General features: G+C 39.3%; 1 protein-coding gene across 2 annotated transcripts in view; it reads right to left on the bottom strand.

The window, feature by feature from the left end:
* GNAI1 (G protein subunit alpha i1) overlaps positions 1–23,301 on the bottom strand; it is an 83,410-nt gene extending 60,109 nt beyond the window's left edge. Inside the window, exon 1 of one of the 2 annotated variants that reach the window (XM_009203549.3) lies at positions 22,762–23,301. In XM_009203549.3, the coding sequence (XP_009201813.2) occupies positions 22,762–22,879 (118 nt within the window). In that variant the 5' untranslated portion in view covers positions 22,880–23,301. Of the gene's footprint in view, positions 1–21,955; positions 22,329–22,761 lie in introns of those variants that run through there. The other variant, XM_021936130.2, reaches the window with a different exon arrangement.
* Positions 23,302–24,569: the final 1,268 nt, after the last annotated feature.

Below are 24,569 nucleotides of genomic sequence, written 5' to 3'. Positions count from 1 at the left end.
AGAAGATATGCAGATGGAAAATAAGTGTATAAAAAGATGCTTCAGGGCCGGGTGCAGTGACTCATGCCTGTAATCCCAGCACTTTGGGAGGCCAAGGTGGGCAAATCACTTGAGGTCAGCAGGTCGAGATTAGCCTGGCCAATACAGTGAAACCCTATCTCTACCAAAAATACAAAAAAAATTAGCCGGGTGTTTTGGTGAGAGTCTGTAACCCTAGCTACCCGGGAGCCTGAGGCAGGAGAATTGCTTGAATCTGGGAGACAGAGGTTGCAGTGAGCTGAGATCATGCCACTGCATTATAGCTTGGGTGACAAGAGTGAGACTCTGTCTCAAAAAAAAAAAAAAAATGCTTCACATCATATGTCATCAACAAAATGCAAACTGAAGTACCAATGAGACACCACAATACATTTATTAGAATGGCCAAAATCCAGAACACTAACACCACCAAATGCTGGTGAGAACATGGAGCAACAGGAACTCTCACTCACTGGCAAGTGCAAAATGGTACAGCCTCTTTGGAACACAGTTTGGTAGTTTCTTACAAAATTAAACTTACTCCTACCATATTATCCAAAAACTGTATCCCTTAATATTTACACAAACGAAATTAAAACATGTCCAGACAAAAATCTACACATGGATGTTTACAGTAGCTTTATTCATAATTACTATAATTCAGGCAAACTAAGATGTCATTCAGTAGATGAACAGATAAACTGTGGTGCATTCAAACAATGGAATATTATTCAGCTATAAAAATAAATAATCAAACTATGACATGGAGGAAACTTAAGTGTGTATTATTAAGTGAAAAGGCCTATTGGAAAAGGCTACATACTACATGATTCCAACTATATGACATTCTGGAAAATAAAAAACTATGGAGACAGTAAAAAAGATCAGTGGTTGCTTAACATTAGGTAAGAGGGAGGATAAATACGAGGAGCACACAGAGGATTTTCAGGGCAGTAAAACTACTCCGTGTGATTCTATAATGCTGGATAAATGTAATTACGCATTTTTCCAAACCCATAGAATGTACACTACCAAGGGTAAACCCTAATGTAAAACTATGGTCTTTGAATGATGATGTGTCACTGTAGGTTCATCCACTGTTAACAAATGTACTATTGTGGTGGGAGATTTTGATAATGGAGGAGTCTATGCATGTGTGGGGGCTGGGATATATAGGAAAGCTCTGAACCCTCTCTGCTCAATAGTACTGTGAACCTAAAACTGTTCTAAAAAATAAAGTCTGTTAAAAAATTATAGAATTACAAAGCAATGATTCATTTCAGTACTCAAAAGCCCTCCTTTAGCTGGGCACAGCAGCTCACTCCTGTAATTCCATCACTTTGGACTGCTGCGAAAAGAGGGTCATTTGAGGCCAGGAGCTTAAGACCACCCTGGGCAACAGAGCAAGACACCATCTCTACAAAATAAAAAATTAAAAATTTGGCTGGGAGTGGTGGCACATACCTGCAATCCCAGCTACCTGCGAGGCTGAGACAAGAAAGATCACTTGAGTCAGGAGTTTGAGGTTAGAGTGAGCTATGGTTGCACCACTGCAATCCAGCCTATGCAACACAGCAAGATACTATTTCAAAAAAAAAAGGCTTTCCTTTATGATAAGGGTAGACATGACACATGACATGACATGACATAACATGACATAACATTACACACACTCGGGGTGCTTGATTCACCTTGCAAAAGGAAATCTTAAATCTCTTATCCACTGCTACATCCAGAGAATAAGAATCTTTTCTTTCCATATTTTCTTTCATGTCTTTTAACAGGACACATGGTACATGATAAGCACACAATAAATGCCTAATGAGTATGATATATTTTTTAGGACTGGAAAAGTGAGACTATGCAAATGAATACTGCATCCTCAGAAATCTAATGCCTGCTCCAACAGCTCTTAGTTTTGAATTTCACAAGGAAGAGAGGCAGACTTGCTTGTTGATACGTACATTAGCTTGCTTGCTTTTTTTTTTTTGAGACGGAGTCTTGCTCTGTCGCCCAGGCTGGAGTGCAGTGGTGCGATCTTGGCTCACTGCAACCTCCGCCTCCCGGGTTCAAGCGATTCTTCTGCCTCAGTCTCCTGTGTAGCTGGGACTACAGGCACACGCCACCACACCTGGCTAATATTTTTGTAATTTTAGTAGAGACGGGTTTCACCATATTGGCCAGGCTGGTCTTGAACTCCTGATCTCACGATCCGCCCGCCAGAGCCTCCCAAAGTGCTGGGATTACAGGTGTGAGCCACTGCACCCAGCAGCTTTCTAACTGTCTGCTCGGTAACACACTGGTTTTTTCTTAAACATCTAACTGCCTAACTCTGCTATCATTCCTCCTGGAATGCTATCGCTACTTAAAATTTCAAAACTTCAATTATAATCACTGATCTTCAATAATAAAAGAACCAGCCTACTCATTGACTTTGACACCTTAATGACTAAGAGTACAAAGTCTTGAAAACTAGACTACATAAAATATATTTAAGGAAGGTAAGCACACAGAAGTTTGTTTAATCCTGATGAAATCATTTCAGAATAAATAAAAACATGACCTCTAACTACCTAACTGAAATCACTGAAACCTTTATTTAATATTATTGACCTTACAGAGGCCCAAAGAAATCACTTTTATGCATCATGTATGTACTATTGGATAGAAATACAGAATTTGATATTACTGAAGTTGATAATGTATCAATGAATGTTTACTTTTTATGTAAGAAAAAACAATTCAATACTGATTAAAATATCCAAAAACCAAAATAATTTCTGTGTTTGGTTAATATCAACTCAGAATATTCTGTCTTCCTTCATGTAAGGAGACTATAAAAAGTATTAAACTTTTTATTTTATCAAGAAGAGCTCAATACTTCAAAAATTGCATAATCCCACATATTGAGTCAGTCATCTTGAAAAATCACTTCAGTTAGAAATACATTTATAACAAACAATATATTTAAACTTGAATTCAAAAGCATGTTATAATGGAAAAAATAAACAATGTATCATTTTATTTTTTTCTGAATATGTAATAGGTAACTTTCCTCTGGTAATACAGCTCACGAAAGATGAAACTATATTTTATACAAAAATAATCTACTTTAAAAAATATTTTATCTATAACCTAGTAAGTTGTAAATCCAAGTCTTTCACAACTATAGCTCTCATATAATTCTGGAACACAGCCCAGAAAGCTATTGCCGAGCCCAAAGCTCCAGTGACAATAATCAAAACCAACTTCTTGCAAATGTAAATGCCATTTTCAAGAAAATATCATTTTCAGGAAAACATTATAGTTTTCTCTTAAATATAGAATGTACACATCATTTCCTTTAATATAAAGAAAACCAACTATAAAAGAGGATGTAAAAGTTAAACTGTTATTTGTCAACAATGAACCTAAAGTTACCCTAGCAAATAACAGAAAGTATGCTAGAGGCTTGTTTATGCAAGAAGCATCCAAATAAAAACTGGAAGCCCCAGATAACTTCAGCCTGGAGATTAATGTACAGAGTGTTCAAAAAATCATGTTGTCACCTCATTCCTTCCACTTTTTCCAGAGCAAACCCCCCAAGAACTTGGGGAAGATTAGGGCTTTATATCTAAAATCCCTGTGCACCAAATTTAATCCTAGTTTTACATAACTACACCAAGTACAAAATTCACCAAATTCACGCAGAAGCTAAAAATACACCATTAACAAAATGTTTACAAGAACTCTATTAAACACAAGATATTATAACCATAAAATAACAATTAAAATAAAAGTGCACCTTCTATTTCTTTTCTAAATAAAAGTTAAATGGCCATGCACGGTGGCTCACACCTGTAATCCCAGCACTTGGGAAGACCAAGGCAGGCAGACTACTTGAGTACAGGAGTTTGAGGCCAGCCTGGGTAACACGGTGAAACCCCGTCTCCACAAAAAAATACAGAATTTAACTGGGTTTGGTGGTGAGTGCCTGTAGTCCCAGTTACTCGGGGGGCTAAGGCGGGAGGATCACTTGAGCCTGAGAGGTGGAGGCTGCAGTGAGCCGAGATCATGCATCTGCACTCCAGCCTGGGTGACAGAATGAGGCTGTCTCAAAAATAAATAATTAATTAATTAATTTAAAACATAATCAGTTCAGTGACTATATAAGCTTGATTTCCATAGAAATGTATGTAAATTGCCTGCCTGAATATTTCTAGGAGTTACACTCAGAGACAAAAGTAGACGTTACAAAAGATATAAAGATTAAGAAAACTAGGCAATCGCCAAAGTGCAAGAAAAAGAAAGTATCACTTTGTGTTACCTTAATTTATTTTCTCCTTCTTGACTATGGCACAATGGATGTTAACCTTCTTGATGACCTCAGGAAAAAAGTATTTTAGGGCCATGTTTCAGATTGTTAAGGCCGTTAATACAAGTCCTCAAAGCAAACTCACCAGAAACACTCTCTTGTATATTTACACTATTTAAGCATTTCAGATGGAATATGCATTCTACCTCAGCCACCCGTGTCTTGTTTATTAACCACCTCACTGCTTTTCTCCTACTGTATTAGAGAAAAAATATCCCTGACATTATTCCAAGTTAACTTATAGAATTGGAAATAGTTTTACTTCCAATTTGGTAATTAGATAAATCAGTGTTCAAACATACTTTAAAAGTTATTAGAGAAATACAAGCATTAACTACAGCTTATTAATTTTTAAGATGCACATTGTATAATCAAAACCAAGGATGTAAAACTACATTAAGGCTATATTAATGGGGAAAAAAAGAATACAAAGTTAAAATGAACCCTTTGATCCTTCTTGAAGACTATCTCTGACATGACAAGCTTTAGTGATTTAACTGCCCTCTTGGAATCTCTACCACTATCATGCAGGGGCTGGTCTGTCAATGACAGGAATATTTTTACACTGTGACACATTATGATAAATTTAATATTTTAGTTACTTTGGTTAGTGGGAAAGTAATGATGTTAAAAAATCTTTCTGAAATATAAAAGTCTACATTCTTCGGTAAATACAGTGTATTAGATATAATTACCGCTCTCTTCAAAGATTCAGGGTATTTAATTGCCTCGGGTTTTTTTTAAAATAAATTTCACTTTTCATTTGAAATCTTTCAGCCATAAATAGTGTAGGCGTAAGAAATGAGACTGAATCCAACCCCAGATTATATCCTTAAGTTGATTTCTTTAACCCCTTTTTGTAAAAACAAAACACCAACCTATTTCGATGGGTATGTATGACTTAGTCTCCCCTTTTAAATTATCTAGTTAAAACACCTGTTGGGTATATCAGTTAATAATGGTGTTGTAGTTATTAATTCTTTCAACATAAGATATAATTGTTCACTAAGTTATTCAACAGATATTTACTTTGACCAGGCCCTGTCTCCCTAATAGAAGTAAAAATACCATTTAATTGCATAATTGCAAATGCGCACATGAAATAACATAAGGAAAGAAGCGTAAGAGAGGACATAAGGAAAGAAGTGTAAGAGAGGACTGAGAGGCAGTATACAAGGAGACAACACCCAGCCTGGCCACTTACTAGCAGTATGTCTTAGGCAGATTCCTTATCTATCAAAACCTCAATTTCCTGCTTTGTAACATGAAATTAATACAACCTACCACCTTAGTTCTAGCAAACTGAAAGAAATAGGGTATATTTAAAAAAATGAAAAGATGCCATGAAAGGAGAATAAAGTGAAAAAATTAAAAATAAACATGTGAACTTCACATTCTTGCTTGTGCCCTTTAATAGCTGAAGGGCTATGCATTAACAGCTCTGAACTTGAAATTCAGATGTCTCCCAATACAAGCTCAAATCACACCCCCTAGCATTTATCCCTCCCGTAAATAATGTTTCCTTGGTTTCTTTTGCCACTAAACTCCCCAAGGGCAGGATCTATGTATGATATATGTTTGGATCCACACAACCTTTGACACAGCCCATAGCAGACAACAGCTAATATTAAATAAATCTGCACTTAGGCATTAGAAAGTTAGAGGCAGATGTATTTTTTTCATGTAGTAATGCAGCCACTTGGTGGGGAACACTACTGAGCCTTTTCATTCATGAAGATGCTTCACTGAGGCATTTATTCCACTGGAGGTGGGAGCACCCCAGGAATGAGGACTTTGCAATTAGAGAAAGAGGACGCAAGAATTAAGACATCTTGTGGCATTTGATAGTAGGCATGCCACATGTGAAAGCAGTTTATAGCTAACTGACATCACAACCAGCAGAGAACAAGTCATGTTAATGACAACTCTACTGGTTTGTGGTTTTCTGTGTAATTTTTTTTTTTGGCTTTGTGGCTATCTAGAAGTGAGAAACATTTTTATACCTAATTATATGTTTTCACAGTTTTATATATTGAAATGATTTTGCAATACATTTAAATCAATATTAGGAACCCATAAGAATTGTTTTATTAGGGATCCAGATACTATTCAACTTTGAGAAAAGTTCTCCCAAACTCTGCTCATGAACATGCCTGGGCAGGACTGGAAACAGGTAAGGGTAGAAGGGCACTCCCTGAGACAAGAACAACATAAGCAAGGTTATCAAGATGGGAAAGCAGGGGAAGTTCTCACACTGTGGCAATGGAGAATCATGGGAAATATGGAAATGCAGGGTGGAAGCCAAACCACCCAGGCTCCCGAATTCCATGCTAATGAAGAGAACAATATTCTGTAAATAACCAGAGCTACTGACGACTTCTGGCCAGTTACTGATACAATCAAAGCTGTCATTCTGGAGGACTGATATAGACTGAAGGGTGGGAAGTACGCAGGGAGGAAAACCAGGTAGGAGGACATTACAAAAGACTAACTTGTGTAAAAATGGAAAAACGGAGGATGATGGATGGACAATGCAATGCAATAAGGAGTAAACAAGGCTTGGGAAATAACTAGATGTGAAATCACAGGAAACTATGCCAAAATTGAGATGAATTAGCCTACGATAACAAAAGTTCTGTTTATTTACGAAATATTTCAGTCATATAAAAATATCCAGAAAACAAGATAATAAACATCTCTGTGTCCAGCATCCAGCTTGAGAATTAAAACACTGCAGTACCCTGGATGTATCCTCCTGATCCAATTCCCTCTCCGCCTCCTCAGAGGTAACCAGCACTCTGAATTTGATGTTTATCCTCTCCTTGCATTTATTTACACTCTTCCTTTATGTGTTTGTACCTATAAACATATGGCATAGTTCTGAGGATTTTTTTTAACTTTATACGAATGTGTCATAAAGCATATCACTTTACAAAATGCATATTTAACTTAGCACTGTTATTGAGATTTATCATACATTCACTTTCTCTGTATAGTACTTCATTTGTGTAGTTCTAACACAGTATTTCACTTTCAGTATATACCCTCATTTATTTATTCATTCCTGCTCACATATTTATTCACTCCTATTCACTCCTGATGATTAATAATTTAGTTCTTTTGAAATTTTGCTGTTACTAACAATGTTGTAGTAATTATTTTTCCTGGTACATGTACAACACTTTCTCTGGAATCCATACCTAGGAATGGGATTATCAACTCAAAGGTATGTCTACCTTTACTAAGTATTGATAAAGCTTTACCTAAAATTGTTTTACCAATTGATGCTTCCAAACAAGAGTACATTTAAGCTGTCAAGTCAACATCTGGTATTGTCCGGTTCTGAGGGCATCTCACTGTAACCTGCACTTCCATGAAAATAGGTGGTATACAGATGGTATGCTGTTTGGTCCCACTTGGTTTAGGGTACGTAGGTCTTCAATGCTAACATGAATTAATCAGTCTTGTCTATCGTAGTTTTCATTTTTTCTACTCGTGTAACAAATTCTTCTCTACTTTAGTTTGTACATCCTGAAGGCATATAAAATTAAGTGAATTTTAAAATGCCTTGTTAAAACCACTCCAGGAATAGTTATATGGGCCAACAATTTAAGGCTTTCTAAATCCTCTCATTAACATGAAGCAAAACAATCTATCTAGGTGAAAAAGTAACAAGATCAAAAAGTACACGCGGAAGAGGGAATATACAAACATGCAAGGTATTACAAGACAGGTTCTGATGAATCTCAAAATGGAGCACATTAACTTCTTTAGAGTATATAGTCCTTCTACTGCCCCTCGGCAAATTTAACTTCTTCAGAGTATATAGTCCTTCTACTGCCCCTCAGCAAATATAACTTCTTTAGAGTATATAGTCCTTCTACTGCCCCTCAGCAAATCCAAAATTGCAGATTACAGCAACAATGGGAAGCCATTTTTACCCATCAAGTTAGTGCAGATAATTACAAGAACACTCAATGCTGACAAGGGTAAGGTGAAACACAGCAGCTTCACATGCCTCCTGTAGGGACAGAAACTGGACCATTTAGGGGGAGAAAATCTGTATCTATACACATCATAAGCCTTAACATGATTCAAAACTATTAACCCAGTAATTTAAGGAAATAATTAGGAATACAGGCAATGATACATACATAAAATTTGACAATTCCAGCATAGTACATGACTGTAAAAGTAGGAGACATCAATTATCAACATTAGTGTGATTAAATAAATTATGGAATATCTGTAAAATATTATGTAGCTACTAAAGTTGGGATTTACAGAAAATTTTTAATAAGTAAATACTGAAGCCAGAAAAAGTGTAAACTTACATTTGCAATATATCAACCATTCAAAATATACTGAGAAAAGAAATGTACTCAAATGTTTGCTTCCCTAAATGTCCACAGTATAGCTGTAATATTTTATATATAGAGAAGCAGCATTTGAAAATAGTTAAATACCAGAACAAAAGAAAGCAATTCCTGTATTTTTCCTACACCAATACTGCATATAATTAAGACTATTGAGACTGCATTGGTATTAGTAATACCACATATCAATCTCAAGACTCAACACCTCAAAATATGTGGGAAATATATTACAAGGAAGTTATAACTATATTTTTACCTCAAAAGATCTATCAAATAAACTGGAGATATTAGTTGTAAACATCCACATAATATTTAGTTATTAAAACTATCATAAATCTAAACAGCTAATCCTATCAGAAATAAAGACAAACCTTTGTACTAAATCATTTCTAGAATATAACTATTCAATTCTAAAACATTAAAGTTTGGTTCTCAACTTATTTCTCCATGGATATGAACCCATTCTAGAAATTCTTCAAACTGGTTTTTAGCTTATACTTTTAAAAGTTAAGTTGCTTATATGACAAAATCATTCAGATGCTCTAATTTTCTAAGTTTTTTGTTTTGTTTTAATTTTAAATAACATTTTTTTTTTCACTGATGGACATAAACATCAACATATACCCAAATACAATGCAAAATCTACACAATTCTATGAATTACAAAGCCTAAGTCCTACCGATTCTCCAAAGGGGACCACTATTAAGATCTTTTTGAGAGTTTTATATTTTTCAGAATTGCTCTTTCTATACTACTTTTTAAATTACAGTTCAAGTTATTTCAGATGGGACTGCTAAGTCTACAATGGACATTTGTCAGCTGACAACCTTCCAGAGAATTAATTCTAAAATTCCAAGCATCACCATGTGCACAGTATGAATTACTGTGGAGTCCATTTACTTAGTGCTTAGCTCTGAAAGTCTAAAATAGTTTTTGGCAAAAAGCAGTAAAACTTAACTTGACCTATAAACTGCATTCATCTAAAACATCGTTAAGATGATTTACTACAAAGGCATATTAAGACAAATGAGAGAGTAAACCTACAGCCCAATTTTTACATTTAAACATAACAACAACAACAAAACATATTGTTTCACCTAATGGTGAAATGTTCCAATAATGTGTTATGTACTTTAATATATCAGCTTCCCAAAGACTTCCATTCCCACATATTTAGAAAATGCAGGCCATAGAACTGGCATTCTATAAATATTTGTTGAATGAATTTACACATGTTTCATAAGAACCAGATGTCATAACTGCAACTAAGCCCAACCAGCAAATGATACTATGATGAAAGCAGAAGCTATAGAACACACGCTGTAATCACAAAATAGTTCTTATTTTGCAATTACTTATCACTAAACATGAAGGATAGTTTTCTAAGATCAAAACTCCCTTTTAAAAATAATGGAAATCATGTTGTATGCACCACCTACAGATCAGAAGAGCTGAAGTGATAGGAAAGCAGCATGATTATTTCAAGTCCAATGACTGTAAACTTAATCAGAGTTGGCAACTGTCTCAGTCAGTGAAGCCTGCTATAACAGAAAACTATACTGGGTGGCTTAAACAACAAACATGTATTTCTCATAGGTCAAGAAGCTGGAGATCACATCAGGGGGCCAGACTGGTGTGTCTCTTGGAGGGCCCTCACTGAGTTACGTCTCATACGTCTCATACGGTCACTTCTTGGTACAAGCAAGAGAGCTCCTGTGTCTTTTTTTTAAAAATAAAGACACTAATCTCATCATGAAGGACCAGCCCTCATGACCTAATCTAAGCTTAATTACTTCCCAAAAGCCCCATCTCCAAATACTATCATATTGGGGGTTAGGGTTTCAACCTGTGAATTTCAGGGGCATACAAACATTCAGTCTGCACCAGCAACTATATTTATTTATGACAAAGGAGTTTTGTCACAAACATTACCAGAGGAAAACAGTCAGAGAAACATTATTATTGGGGCTCTTTCAGCCTGACCTGAATAATCATATCATCAAAAGAACTCCACTTAAAAAACTCTTGCCAAATCATAAAAGATTCATTGTAACTAATTACAGTTTTTGGTCATTCCTAAGGAAGTGGATGTTTCCATGTAAGATGATACTGAATGGTTTCTCTCAAAATGCACTACTAAAACAAGTTTCTAGACTAACATTAGAAGTTTAACTATAAAACAGCAATAAGAAGAAGTGTGATATATGTGTATGCATGTACTTGTGAATATCTGAAACATGAATGTTTACGCTGTGCAAGGCACTGTTTTAAATACTGATAAAGTGATAGTTTTCATGAATGTGGCAAAGGCCAGATAAGACGTGAGAAATGCTTACGAAATGGATAAACGGAAAAGAACCAGAGAAGATCACCTCCTCTAGGACGGTGAGATGGACCGGACCGTGGCTCAGCAATACAAGCACCCCAGGAGCCTGTGAGAAATGCAGAATCTCAGGCCCCACCCCAGACCTACTCAATGAGAATCTGCATTTTGAAAGTTTCAAAATTACTTCTATGCATAGTAAAGTTTAACTTTAAAAAGAACGAGCTCTAAAAAAATAAGGTCAGCACATGGATTGCAGCAAGGACATACCGTAGGAATAACTGTGGGAAAAAAACCACAAAAACCTAACTTCAGAGCCAGACACAATAGAGAATGTAATATGAGAAATTCTTGAAAATTATTAAAGTGCTTTTTTTCTCTTTTGCATTTACATGAATAATGGGAGAAGAGACAGACACTGGTGTCATCCAGACAAAAATGGAAGAGTACAAGTGGCTTACTTTCCTAGGCATCCTGTGGCAGAGCCTGCAAGCTTGGGAGCTATAGGGCATTCAGTTAGGAGCAACTGCAGAAGGCAGATGGGGAAAAGAGAGGCAGAGTCAGACCGGTATCTTAATCTCCTCTCTGGGCCAAAGTTGAATTGTATGTCAGAGACGATGAAGAAACTGCTAAAGGCAGGGTGATCTGTTTGGGTTAAGAAAGTCTCCTAGGCAGCAACACGTATCCAAGCAGTATGATGAATTGTGGCTAAGCAGAGGGAATGCCTGAGCTGACCTTTCCCCAACACCATGGGACCTCTGTGGAATGTATGCAACATATAATTTTCCTGATGCTTGAGATAACCAGGGAAGGCAAAGCATTCAAAACAGCTGAGAACCTGGCTACCTCATACTGACTCTACAGGAAAGGGCTGCCTGGGAAAAACCAAATAAGGCGGCCACAGCATCCACGAGACGGAAAGGAAAACTGCAGCCAACGCAGGGTGTACAGGATTCACACAGACAATGTACTGCTTAATACATGTTCACAAATAAAAAATTACAAGAGGACACAATTTACCGCGAGGCAGAGTCAAGACACCAGAAATAACTGAAGCTCAAGAACTTCAAAAACAGTTTTTCAGACTATGAAATAGGTACAGTATAATGAAAATGGCTTTGAAAAAGCCAGAAAATAAAGTAGAATAACGGATACTTTTTCAAGCTAAAGATGAGAAATGGTTTTTAGACATAGAAATTTCACCACTAAAATGTAAAGCTCAATATATCAATAGGCAGATTAGTTATTACCAACTGGATAAAAATGAACCTAGAAAATGTGTAAGTAGCACAAAAAGATAAAAACCACAAAGAAGTTACAAATAAGTTCGAATGAGAAGCCCGACCTTCATACAAAAGGAACTCCAGAAGGAGAGAAGTACACAGGAACAGACACCACATTACCTCTTTAAAAAGTATACAGATTGATATAGATTGATAAGGGTACATGACTGCCTATTTCTCAATACTTCTGTATCAATCAGAAAGTCAATAATTTAAAGCAGAAAGTAATTCAAAGAGTGACTAGAAAGTGAAAAAGGAAAAATATGAATGCTGCCTATTTTTCTGAAGATTCTGAAAAGTTTAAATTAAAAAACAATAGATTAAAAAGTACTTACGGGGTGTATTACTTGGATTTTATCACTTTTAAAGCTAGGCATGACTTGAGACCAGGACACAGGAGTCTTTAAAGCAGTGTGAAGACGCTAGAGAATCAGGTGGATGGAAAAAGGTGCTGGAGGCAAGAGAGGATGAATGGATGGAGGCAAGTGCACAGTGTTGGTCTTGAATTAGAGGAGCACCACCTTATAGTCCCAACAACTTTACTGACCAGCATTACTTTTTACAGTAACAAAATAACCCTTGCATACATTTCTTGATCTGATTGCTGATTAATGTGCTCAGTTTGTGAAAATGTAAGTGAGCTAGTACACACGGACCAATTTTAAGCTATACTGAAATAAATGTAATTCTTGGAATTAGATTAACTTCGGAACCATATAAGAAGGCAGTTTTCTTTTAACTCCTACTACATTATATTGATTTTAACTGTAGGTTTACTCACAAGTTTCATCCCTCTTTTGTTCTTCTTCCATGAAGAACAAAATTAGTAAGCCTTCAGCAGCAGCTGTCAAATAAGATTTATGTGCCCAAACAAGAAAAATACATAATATAGATTAGTTACTAGAAAAAATTCTGGACTGTACTTTAGTGAGGCAAGGGTAACAGGAGGAGTTTCATACAATTCAAGACGTAAGTCTTAAGGAACTCCTTTTACAATTTGTTAAAAGGCACAAATACTATCACAGATTCAATGATTCACTGTTTCTCTACCAAGGTTACCACCACTTTTCAAGAGATGCTTCTCCTAAAAGTAAATCCATTATAATCCTGGAGTTCTATCTGGAATCTCTTTGAGTCAACAGTACAGAAAGTTGTTATAAATTCCTCTGAGAAATAGCACCATCTTTTGAATGAACTCAATGTTTCACAATTTACACGAACAGCTTTATTTCCCCCCAAAAAAGAAGTTTGCAAGAAATCACTTCACTAATTCTAAAAATGGATCATAAAATGAAGAGAAAATTACTTTTATAACATTTGTAAAATCTTCTGATTACGTAAAGTGCATTCTTTATAGAATTCTTACCACAGCACAAATATTTACCTGGTCTAATCCCAGTAAGGAGGCTGTTAAGATAAATCCAAGTCCCTCAAGGAAGTTACGGTGGGATTAGAAACTAATGTTTAAAATTGAATTTATACTTCTTGAAGTCTTCACTATATATACATATACATGTACACACACACACACACACACACACACACACACACACATCCTTGCTAAGAAAAGCCAATAAAAAGAATTTAATGTCTATGACCATACATGGATGAAACTGTAAGGGAGGGCTGATTCCAGAGTTTCTAAAGTATTTATAATAACAGCCTATAATTATTAAGAACGTATGTACCAGGTAGTATTCTACGTACTTCAGATGCATTAGCTGACTTTGTCCCTAGCCCTATGAAGCAGATATATTTATTATCCAGCATTTATAGAAGAAAAAACCAAAGCTTAAAAAATTGGTAACTTGCCCAAGACCTCATGGGAAACCTTTTACCACCAGAGTTCGAAGTCAACTCCCCTTTCCTATCTGGAAAGTCTTTCTACAGAGCTAAATAAACCTTGGAGGGGAAAAAAATTCCTTAGACATGGAAAATGTTTGAAAACTAAAGTCATACATAGCAAAGTCTCTTCTAAATTATAAGTTTCCAGACAACACAAAGCTTATAACCAATCGGGGTTAAATAGTAGGTTCAGAAATACACGAAGGAAATTGACAGATTTATAACCAAAGTAGTATCTGAGAGGCAGGCTACCTCCACCTCCGCCCCGCAAGATCAACAATGAGTCCCAATACTGACACTCACCTCCCCTACCTAGTATCTATTTTATTCTTTTTCTTCCCCATTTGACATTATGAGGACTTATTTTTATGTATATATTGTACTTCTCCAAGTAGACTGTAAATTCTCTTAAGGATCTGGGAAGGCTAAAGCGTAATTGGACATGAAAAGCATAGAACACACTTTACAAATGTTACCAGTGACCATTCTCACCACATGAGAACAAGCAAGACATAAAGAAGAGACTGGTGGTGAGCTTCTGAGCAGCCTGCTGGCTCCTGAAAGCTGAGGTTTACTAGATTCACATCATCCAGCGTGAAATATAGAGTTGTGAGTATATATTAAATGCCTCATTGCAATAGTGTATGCATTTTAAGAAAAAATCTAAATAACATGTGAAGCAGCAAGGCAACAATACTGTTAAAAACAAAGTTCCCAAAATATACAAATATGAAAATCACATTTCACTCTACCACTTATTTACCAAGAATCATATTTTTTTGATCACGTAACAAGATGGTACCCAAAATTAATTTGCTTTTTAGAACTGTTAGGAATAATGTAGTAGGTTTTCATTACTCTATATATATATATATATATATATATATATAAACTCAAAATACCCAAAGCACAAAGAATATGTACCAATTTTTTCCTTTAAAAGAAAACTAGTCAAAATTAACATTCAACAATTTATCAATTCATTTAACCGACAATTATGAAACGGCTACTATGCACCATCCTATCAGGTGATAAGTCTGACAAGATTCATGTTCTGATGGGGCCAATGCCATAGAGAAAGGCAACAGACAATAAAAAATAAAAGTACAAGATGATTTCAATATTATTAGGAAGGGAGAGGAAGGAAGACTAATTTAGACTGGATGATCAGGAAAAACATCAATGAAGAAAAGGCAAAGAAGAGCTTTATTCTTTCACGTTACGACCTGAGTAACACCATGGGTTCCATATGACATGTAAGAAACTGGTGCTTTTAGTGTTACCATGATAGTCACATAAATTATGAGGGACGGGAGAATGTAAAATTACAATCATTTTGTACTCTCAAAAGTTATATATATCAATGAAGATAATGGGAAGTGTGGTGCTGCTATAACACCTAAAAATGCAGAAATGGGCAACCGGCAGAGGCTGAAATAATTTTGAGGAGCATAACAGAAAAAGTCTAGGTGGCCTTGACATACCGTTAGTAGAAATACGATGTTAATGTCTCTCCCAGTGTGGGCTCAGAAGGAAGTGAGGAGCCTGGTATATGAAACATTATCATCTTAGAAAACATGTGAATTATCATGAGCACACTATTGCTAGATGCATGGACCTTAAATCTGCTGCTGATGAGGGCTTGGATGGGAAGAAAGGTGAAACATGTTACTAGAAACTAGAGGAAGGCCGAGGCGGGCGGATCACAAGGTCAGGAGATCGAGACCACGGTGAAACCCCGTCTCTACTAAAAATACAAAAAATTAGCCGGGCGCGGTGGCGGGCGCCTGTAGTCCCAGCTACTCAGGAGGCTGAGGCAGGAGAATGGCGTGAACCCGGGAGGCGGAGCTTGCAGTGAGCCGAGATCGCGCCACTGCACTCCAGCCTGGGCGACAGAGCAAGACTCCATCTCAAAAAAAAAAAAAAAAAAAGAAACTAGAGGAAGGGGGATCCTTGTTATACACTGGCAGAAAGCTTAGCTGAATTAAGTCCAGCAGTTATATTGAAAGCAGACCTTATAAGCTATGAACCTGGACACTAAGATGAAGAGATTTCCAAGCAAAGTATTGAAGATGTGGCCGGTTTCTTGTTTTTGTTTTTTCTTGCTGGTTACAGTAAAACGGGAGAGGAAAAAAGTGAAGTAAAAGAATATGAAATGAAATAATGTTGTCTGGGCCGGGCGCGGTGGCTCAAGCCTGTAATCCCAGCACTTTGGGAGGCCGAGACGGGCGGATCACGAGGTCAGGAGATCGAGACCATACTGGCGAACACGGTGAAACCCCGTCTCTACTAAAAAATACAAAAAAAACTAGCCGGGCGAGGTGGCGGGCGCCTGTAGTCCCAGCCACTCCGGAGGCTGAGGCAGGAGAATGGCGGGAACCCGGGAGGCGGAGCTTGCAGTGAGCTGAGATCCGGCCACAGCACTCCAGCCTGGGGGACAGAGCAAAACTCCGTCACCAAAAAAAAGAAAAAAAAAAAAAAAAAAAAAAAAGAAATAATGTTGTCTGACCATCATAATTCCACAGGCAAGAAACAGGCTGATAAAAGTAATAAGCAGCATACAAGTGCTACCACCCTTGATTAGAAAAGAAGGATGACTCCCAAGAGTGGAGAAGTTCAGTACCCAGAGGGTGGAGCAAAGAGTCACAGAGAACTATCCCCAGCCCTTGAAACCTAAAGGAGTTTTGAAAGCGCTCAAAACTCGTGACTCCTTTTTTCTTTCCATTTAATGATAACCTATGCCTGACTCACCATATTCTGGGAGCAGATAACTTGTTTGCTAGTTTCACAGGTCAACAAACAGATAGGAATTTTGTCCCAGTATGGATTAAATCCAGAATCTCACCCATTCCTGAGTTAGATCAAGAGCCTAGTTGAGATTCTGCAGTCAGTTGTGGCTGTATTGGGTTGAGACTTTCGGAGATGTTGGGAGAGGGTGAATGCATTTTGCATGCAGGATGGACACCAACCTTTGGGAGCCAGAGGACTGACTGTGCTCGGCAAAATAATGGTCCCCAAAGATAAATATGTCCCAATCCACGAAACCTGTGAATATGTCACCTTACAGGGCAAAATGAATTTTGCAGATGTGATCTTGAGATGGGGCTATTAACTTGGATTATGTCGGTGGGCCCAATGTAATTACAAAGCTCCTTCCAAGTGAAAAGGGGAGGCAGGAGAGTGATGCCACATGAAAAAGACTCCACCACCTATTGCTGGCTTTGAGATGGAGAAGGCACCATGAGCCAATGAAAGCAAGCAGCCTCTGAAGAGGCTGAAAAAGGCAAGGGAATGGATTCTCCTCTAGAATCTCCAGAAGAAAAGAAGCCCTATGGACAACCTGACTTTAGCCCAGTGGAAACCCTTCTTGGACTTCTAACCTCCACAACTGTATGACAATAAATTTTGCGTTAAGTCATTACATTTATGGTAATGAACATTCATTTTAAAATTATTTCTGCCCTATATCCATTAAGGTTTTTAATTGGCACTCACAAGTTAGGACAGAAAGCAGTCCGAGCACTAAAAGATGAGGTAGAGCTGACCTTAGTTCATGAGACTCAAATAGAGTCTGGGATCTGAACTTCACCGTGTCATACTCTGGGGAGTCATACATTGGTTAACGGCATGCCAGAACATGTGACCAAGAAATCTGCAAATACACTCAAATACACTCAGGTCTTCCCATGTGAATTTGTTGTACATAGAATTTTCCAAGGCAGTTAGAAATTTATTACAAAATAAAAATTAAGGTTGTGGTTGAATACACAATTTTTGTTTAAAAAATTACAGCAGTCTTTTTCAGGTTTAAATAACATCTATTAAATTCTGTAAGACAGGCATATTTCCTATCACTGAGACATTCAACAAGAGTCACACTTTTTATGCATCAGAAATTGGGGCCAAAAATAAAAATCAGAAAATGAGATCTACCTTTACCAAAAAAAAAAAATTTGCAGGGCAAAATCCCATAATTGCAACATAGCAGACCCTCCTCCAATGAATATCATCATTTTCACAACTTTAATTTATCAAATATAATGACTGTGAAAAGCTCTTATAAATACAAAAAAAAAAATCTTAAACCAAACAATTTGATTTTAGATGCCATGTGTTCACTGTGGTCATCACATAATTTACTATTCCTTTTTTGTTTACATAATTTGGCTGGGCAGTTATTTGCTCTCATTGATAATGAAAATAGCAGAGCAAAAAGTTTATATTCCAGCAAGATAATTTTACATAATTAAGAAGTCATTTTACACATGATAAAATAGAAGGGTTGTTAGGAATTCAAAGAAAACCTACAAAAGTTCTGCCTTTAAAGTGCTCACAGCAGTAGGAAAATAGGCTGGGCAGAAGGCTAACCACCACCAGAAATCAAGTGCAAATATGCTTTAACATATGCCAACAGTTTCTGTTTGGAGGAGAAGGGTGCCCTAAGGAAAAAGTATAAGGGTAGAGGGAAGCCAAGTCTAAAAGATTTTATTCTGCAGGAAACGGAAAAGTCAACAAAGGTTTTTGAGCAAGGAAGCAGCATGATACCGACAGTAGAAAGAACAGGCTAGAGGGAAAGACAAGAAGCAGGAAAGCCTACTGGAATTAGGCTGCCAGAGGCAGTGAAGGAATTGAACTATGAATATGAAAATGAAAAACGGAAGGTACAGAAAAAATCACCAATTTCAAAATACACTCTTAAACCACCTGTGGCTTCTTATTAAAGTAACTGATAATATAAGGTACACCATGAGAGAGAAGCACACAACCCATACTGAAATACCGGGTCCATTTATTCAAGGAAATGGGCTTTCTGATATCTAAGATCCTAAACCAATTCTAAGAAAGTCAAAGCAATGAAAAATCAAAAGCCCTGCAATGCCAAAATTTCTCAACTAGGGGAAGTCACAGGGCAAGTTCAAAAGGAGTGAAGATTAAAGATGCAGCATCCCAAAGAGCTGGCCGGTGGTCGCAATAGAAAAATATCCACCAAACAGAAGAAATCCAATCCCTCAGCTCATTTTCTCCTAAACCTGGAATATTCAAACCAAGCTAAAGAAGGAGACAAGGGTGTCGAATTTTGTATATGAGAGTGAGTGGAGCGGAAGGAAGGATAGTGAGGTGGAATGAAGGAGAATACTGCTCAAAGCTTTGGAAGAGAAAATTAATTGATGATCATTTATTTGCATATCATCTCTTATGTTCTCAAAACACATAAAACATTTAGTAAGTACCAGTAGTACACTACAGTTACCTACTGAAATAAAGCATAAGCTTAATCTTACTGCCCTTAGAAGGATGATAAATTAAAACATTCTCAAAGATATAATAAAAAATAATTTCCTCAACAAGTAGACATTATTATATTAAAAAAATTCATTATTACTTACTTCTTTAAAATAAGTTTCTGTATTAAGTACTGTCATCCTAATAAGCATAAAAACTAAACTAAAAAGACAAACAACCCAAACTCTGGCCTAATTTCCTTAGTGCCAATGATTAGATTAGGTCCTCTTTTTTTAAGGCCTAGTTCACTGCTCAGTATATTGAAATACCTCTGATTTAAATCATATAGACACTCAGTGCCAAAATCTTTACTAACAGTGTGCAAGTCTCATATCTAAATTACTCAGCCCCACTGTCTAAAATGACAATACATTCCTTAAGAAAAAAATACAATATATTTACAGACTGTCTTTAACGTACTTTAGAGTTTTTATGCCTTAAATTTAAAAAACATCATTTGATGAGAAAAACAGAACAAGTGAAAAGGAACAAGATCTGATGTAAATGGCTGTGATACTGGTTATACGTTACCTAGAAACGTTTTTACATTTCTAGTTGATTCTGTTGCCGTGTTTTACATGGAATTATTTCAATGAGCTGCTTATACATATGCTTTAAGGATCCAAAAAAGAACCAAAGGTCACAATTCACTACTAAAGTCAAATTAGGAAAACAATGTCTTCAAACATTCCAAGAATTGAATTTCTGGAATAAGTAAGCCAGCATTCTGTTTACAGGACTAGGGTGCTGGAACTCTGGGCAAAAGGGTAGAGTAGACCGGGGATAAGACAGAGCAGAGTGCTGGGCCAGCAGGACAGCCAGGATTTCCCAAGAGGTAGGGAAAAGCGAAAGACCAAAGCTAGAAAAGACAGCCGAAAGAATTCAGTCACCTAGAGACTGCTAAAAATCATTCTGAAGTATTTCTAATGGTGCTAGTACTGGTTTAACGAAATAAGAATTCTGGTCAGGCGAGGTGGCTCACGCCTGTAATCCCAGGACTTTGGGAGGCTGAGGCAGGCGGATCACCTGAGGTCAGGAGTTCGAGACAAGCCTGGCCAACATGGGGAAACCCGGTCTCTACTAAAAACACAAAATTAGCCAGGCATGGCGGCACGCACCCGTAGTTCCAGCTACTCCGGAGGCTGAGGCAGGAGAATGGCTCGAACCAGGAGGCGAAGGTTGCTGTGAGCCAAGATCGGGCCACTGCACTCCAGCCTGGGCGACAGAGCAAGACTCCGTCTCAAAAAAACAAACAAAAACAAAACAGAAATAAGAATTCCATAATGTCTTCTGAAAACAAGGCCTCTGCTACATCTCTCTCCAAACTCACTATGATGACTGTATAAAGATTCACCTTCTGATTCTATATTATACATTCAATTATATTTAAGTGTTAATCTAGAACAGTGGTCCTTAACTAAGGCTGTATTTTGCCCCCAGAGGACTTCTAGCAATATGTGGAAACGCTTTTGGAGCTCATAGGTTGGGGGACTGCTACTACCATCTAATGAGTGGAGGCCAAAGATGCTGCTGAACATCCTACAATGCACAAAAACAACCTGCACAACAAAGAATTTCCCGGCCCCAAATGCCAACCGTACTAAGGTTAAGACACACTGATCTCTTCTGAACACAAGCAAAAGCCTCCTCCTGGGACCTTTATTCTAGTCCATCCCTAACAGTCACCTAATTAAAGGACAAAACACCACGACCAGATGATTCATTTCTCAATTGCTTTAAACATGGTGGATGGCTGGTTCAAACTAAGAGTCACACAGAAATACACTGAAACACCATATCACACCAGGAGAGCAAAAACTGCAAGAAAAAAACTTTTTAATCCTTTTATTTCATATCTATCTCACATTCAATTCACAAGAGAAGCAGATACACTAACCTCCTCAAAACACAGTATTTCTTATTAATGTAAAAACTTAGGCAACAGCATTAACTGAGAAAGACTTACGTTGGGGGCGAGAGGGTGAAAAAAGCCACGCAGGTCTTTAAAATGCAAAGTTATTTCACAGTTTACTTGCAAAATGACTCAGATCATTATTACTTTTAGTCATGCCAACTTTGCTGCTCCCAAGCCTACTAGTAATGGAGAAAAAAAAACCACCATTTTTTCTGCAGTCATTAAACCAATGAAACAGAAGCTTACTGAAAACAGGTTTGTGCAACATTTCTTTTTTATTATAACTGGTATAAAAATAAAAGCAGTCCTTGGAAATGCAAATGAAGATTCTGAGAAATTTTTCATCTAAATACCTAGAGTGTGAGAAGAAAACATGCAAACAAAAGAAAACCCTAACTCACAAATCTTAACCTGTGACTATCTTCCTACTGCTTCCCTCAATGAAAACCCTGGTTTACTCTTTTTTATTTTCTTCCCTGTCAAACATTTGGAAAAGACCTCCACGTAGCGTTTCACGAACAGAACAGTGCGAAGAACAAATAAAAGCCTTGCGTGTACCTGGCAAATCTCATTCATCAGAAACGGTGGCAGCGGAGGGAGAACCGTGTTGTCTGGCGTGACCCTCTCGCTCCTTTCACAGCAGTTTTCACCACTCGAGTATCTGCCTTGCCTACTACTAAAGCAAAGCTTCCCAACCCCACTTGGGTGGCTTCCATGCCCCTACAGCAAGAAAAATCAAGCATCCAGCGCAGCCTTTCCCCAGCGCAGGCGGAATGTAATCGATGCTCCTTGACCACTTAAGGAGTCACCATAGGAAGTTAACAGGAAAGACATTTCAGCCCCATCTCAGAGACCCCACAAAAGGTGCACTGATTTCACCAAACGTGGCACTCTGGGCATGAGAAAACCACAGCCGAAACACAACCCACACCTCACACGAAGAAGGGTTTTCCGGGAGGGGGCTGGGGACGGCGTGGGGGGGGGTGGTTATTTTCTAGCCACGAATGCCCCTTCGTCTTTGTAAGGCTGAGCTAAACTTCAAAGCAAAGGGTTTCCACAGGACCCGCCGCCTCGAACTCGCGCCTGGGCTCTTTGCTGGGTCGCCGAAGGCATCCGAGAGAAGAGACGCGCCCGCCCCACCACGGGGAGTCCTCGCCCGCCGGGGCGGAGGGAGGCCGGGCACCCGGAGAGGAGGACCCGCCTCGGCTGCGCACCGCCTGACCTAGCTCCCGCTCGGAAGCCTCCTCGGGCGCTTCCTCCCCTTCCCTCCGGGTTTCCAAACGCCGAGGGCCGCGCAGCGGTCACCGCGGAGCGCCGCGCCCGGTCCCCCGCCGACCCGGGGTCCCCGACCCGGCCGCCCTTACCAAGCAGCAGCAGCTTGACCTCTCGCGCCGCCTTCTCGCCGTCCTCGCGGAGGTTGCGGTCGATCATCTTACTCCGCTCCACCGCCGCCTTGTCCTCGGCGCTCAGCGTGCAGCCCATGTTGCCGAGAGCGAGAGCCTGCCGCCGCTCCCTCCGCGCCCGAGTGCGGGCTCCAAGCACAGGGGAATCCTTTCTCTCTCTGAGCGGGCGTTCGAACGCCTCCCGACGGGGGCCACGCCACCCCCACCACTTCCTAAGCGGAGTCGAGAGAGATGCCGTCCGCAGAGGGGCAGACAGCAACGCGCGGCTGTTCCTCACGGCCGGGCTCTGCTTCCCGGTGCGGCTCAGCGCCCGCAAGTCTCCGGTTTGGGCTTTTGAAGCTCTGGGTCCAGTGGCTGCTGCCCTCCCGCCGGTGGCCGCGCCGCAGCCTCGCCAAGCCCAGCCGAGCTCGGCCTCCGCGCGCCGCCGCGGCCCCGCCCCTGCCCGCCCCTCCCGCCACCCCGCGACCACTCCCAGAGCGCGCGCCCGCGCACGTGCCCTTGGACAGCGCCCCCTCGGAGGGGCGCGCGCGCCCCCCGGCTCCCTACCGCGGCGCCGCGACACCCCCGAGGGCCCGGCGCCCCCTGGCAGCGTTCCCGGAGCACAACACTGACCCGCGGGCCTGTGGCCTTCTGCCCTGGGCGGGAGTGGGGTAATTTCTTTCCGTTTACTCACACCGAGGGAGCTGTGCGTACCTGCCCCTTCGGGTAGGGGTGGGAGAGCTGCCAAAGTTGCCGAAAAAAGCCAGTTCTGGGCGTTTGAGCATGCCCAGCGCCGGCAGCCACACAAGGCTTTTCAAAATGCAAATCCCTGTCGGCTGGCTTTCAGGGCCGTGGGAAACAGGGAGCTGGGGAAGGAATGGAGCCTGGTGAAACCAGAGATGGGCACAGTGGAGAACAGGAAAGTCGGGGGAGGAGACTAGGAAAGGGCAACAAGGTCAACTTTCTTCCTACCTTTTGCTTCTCTTTCTTTCTTCCTATCCCTCCCTCCTTCCTTCCATTCTCAGGTTTTTCACAAGAACTCATTTTGAAGGATTTCCTTGTAACCTAAAAAAATGGGAGACAAATAATCAAAAAGTACTTTTAAATGATAAGAGCAATAAAACACACCCACAACAAGCCAATCTCCACATCATAGCAGATCTCCTCTAGAGCAGCACATAAGCTTCCATGCCAAATTTTGAGCCAATATTTGTTACCGTGTTTGTAACTCCTGTACCACTGGGCATGTCGTTTTTACAGGCCTTAGCTTCTTTGCCCATAAAATGAGGAGTGCATTTATGGGGCTATGGCCCCATCCTTCCAGCTGTAACTGATCCGCCCGAGATAAGTTCCTGTGGCCTGCAGGAGGCATTACTACTCAGCACCCAATGAATGAGCAGAGGCTTAAGATCTCATCTCTCCCTGTCAATTGCACTACACCTTTCCCCTACAGATATCACCGGAAGCGTTAACTGATTAGAAAATGGGACTGGTAGCAAGGAAAAACATCTTCCTTGATGTATTAAAAATTGGGAAATGCTCCCTGGTTTTCATCTGGAAATCTTATTATCTAAAAATCATTTGAGAAAACTGGGCTTGAGTTTTCCAAGGTGAGGCTGAACTGATGATACAAGCAGAATAGCTTTCGAGTAGGTCACTGAGACCACGCTTGTGAGCTAGCAGAGACTCTGAGTTACCTCCTTATGGGACATGTCCTTTCCTGTTCTCCTGTGGGAGTCACACCACCTGCTGGGCTGATGAGATGCAATTTCAAGATCTGCCTCAACTAT

The sequence above is a fragment of the Papio anubis genome, chromosome 4, assembly GCF_008728515.1.
Source record: "Papio anubis isolate 15944 chromosome 4, Panubis1.0, whole genome shotgun sequence".
Classification (NCBI taxonomy): Eukaryota; Metazoa; Chordata; class Mammalia; order Primates; family Cercopithecidae; genus Papio; species Papio anubis.
The sequence above is the reverse complement of the archived record's forward strand: the minus strand, read 5'-3'. Positions and strand labels throughout refer to the sequence as shown.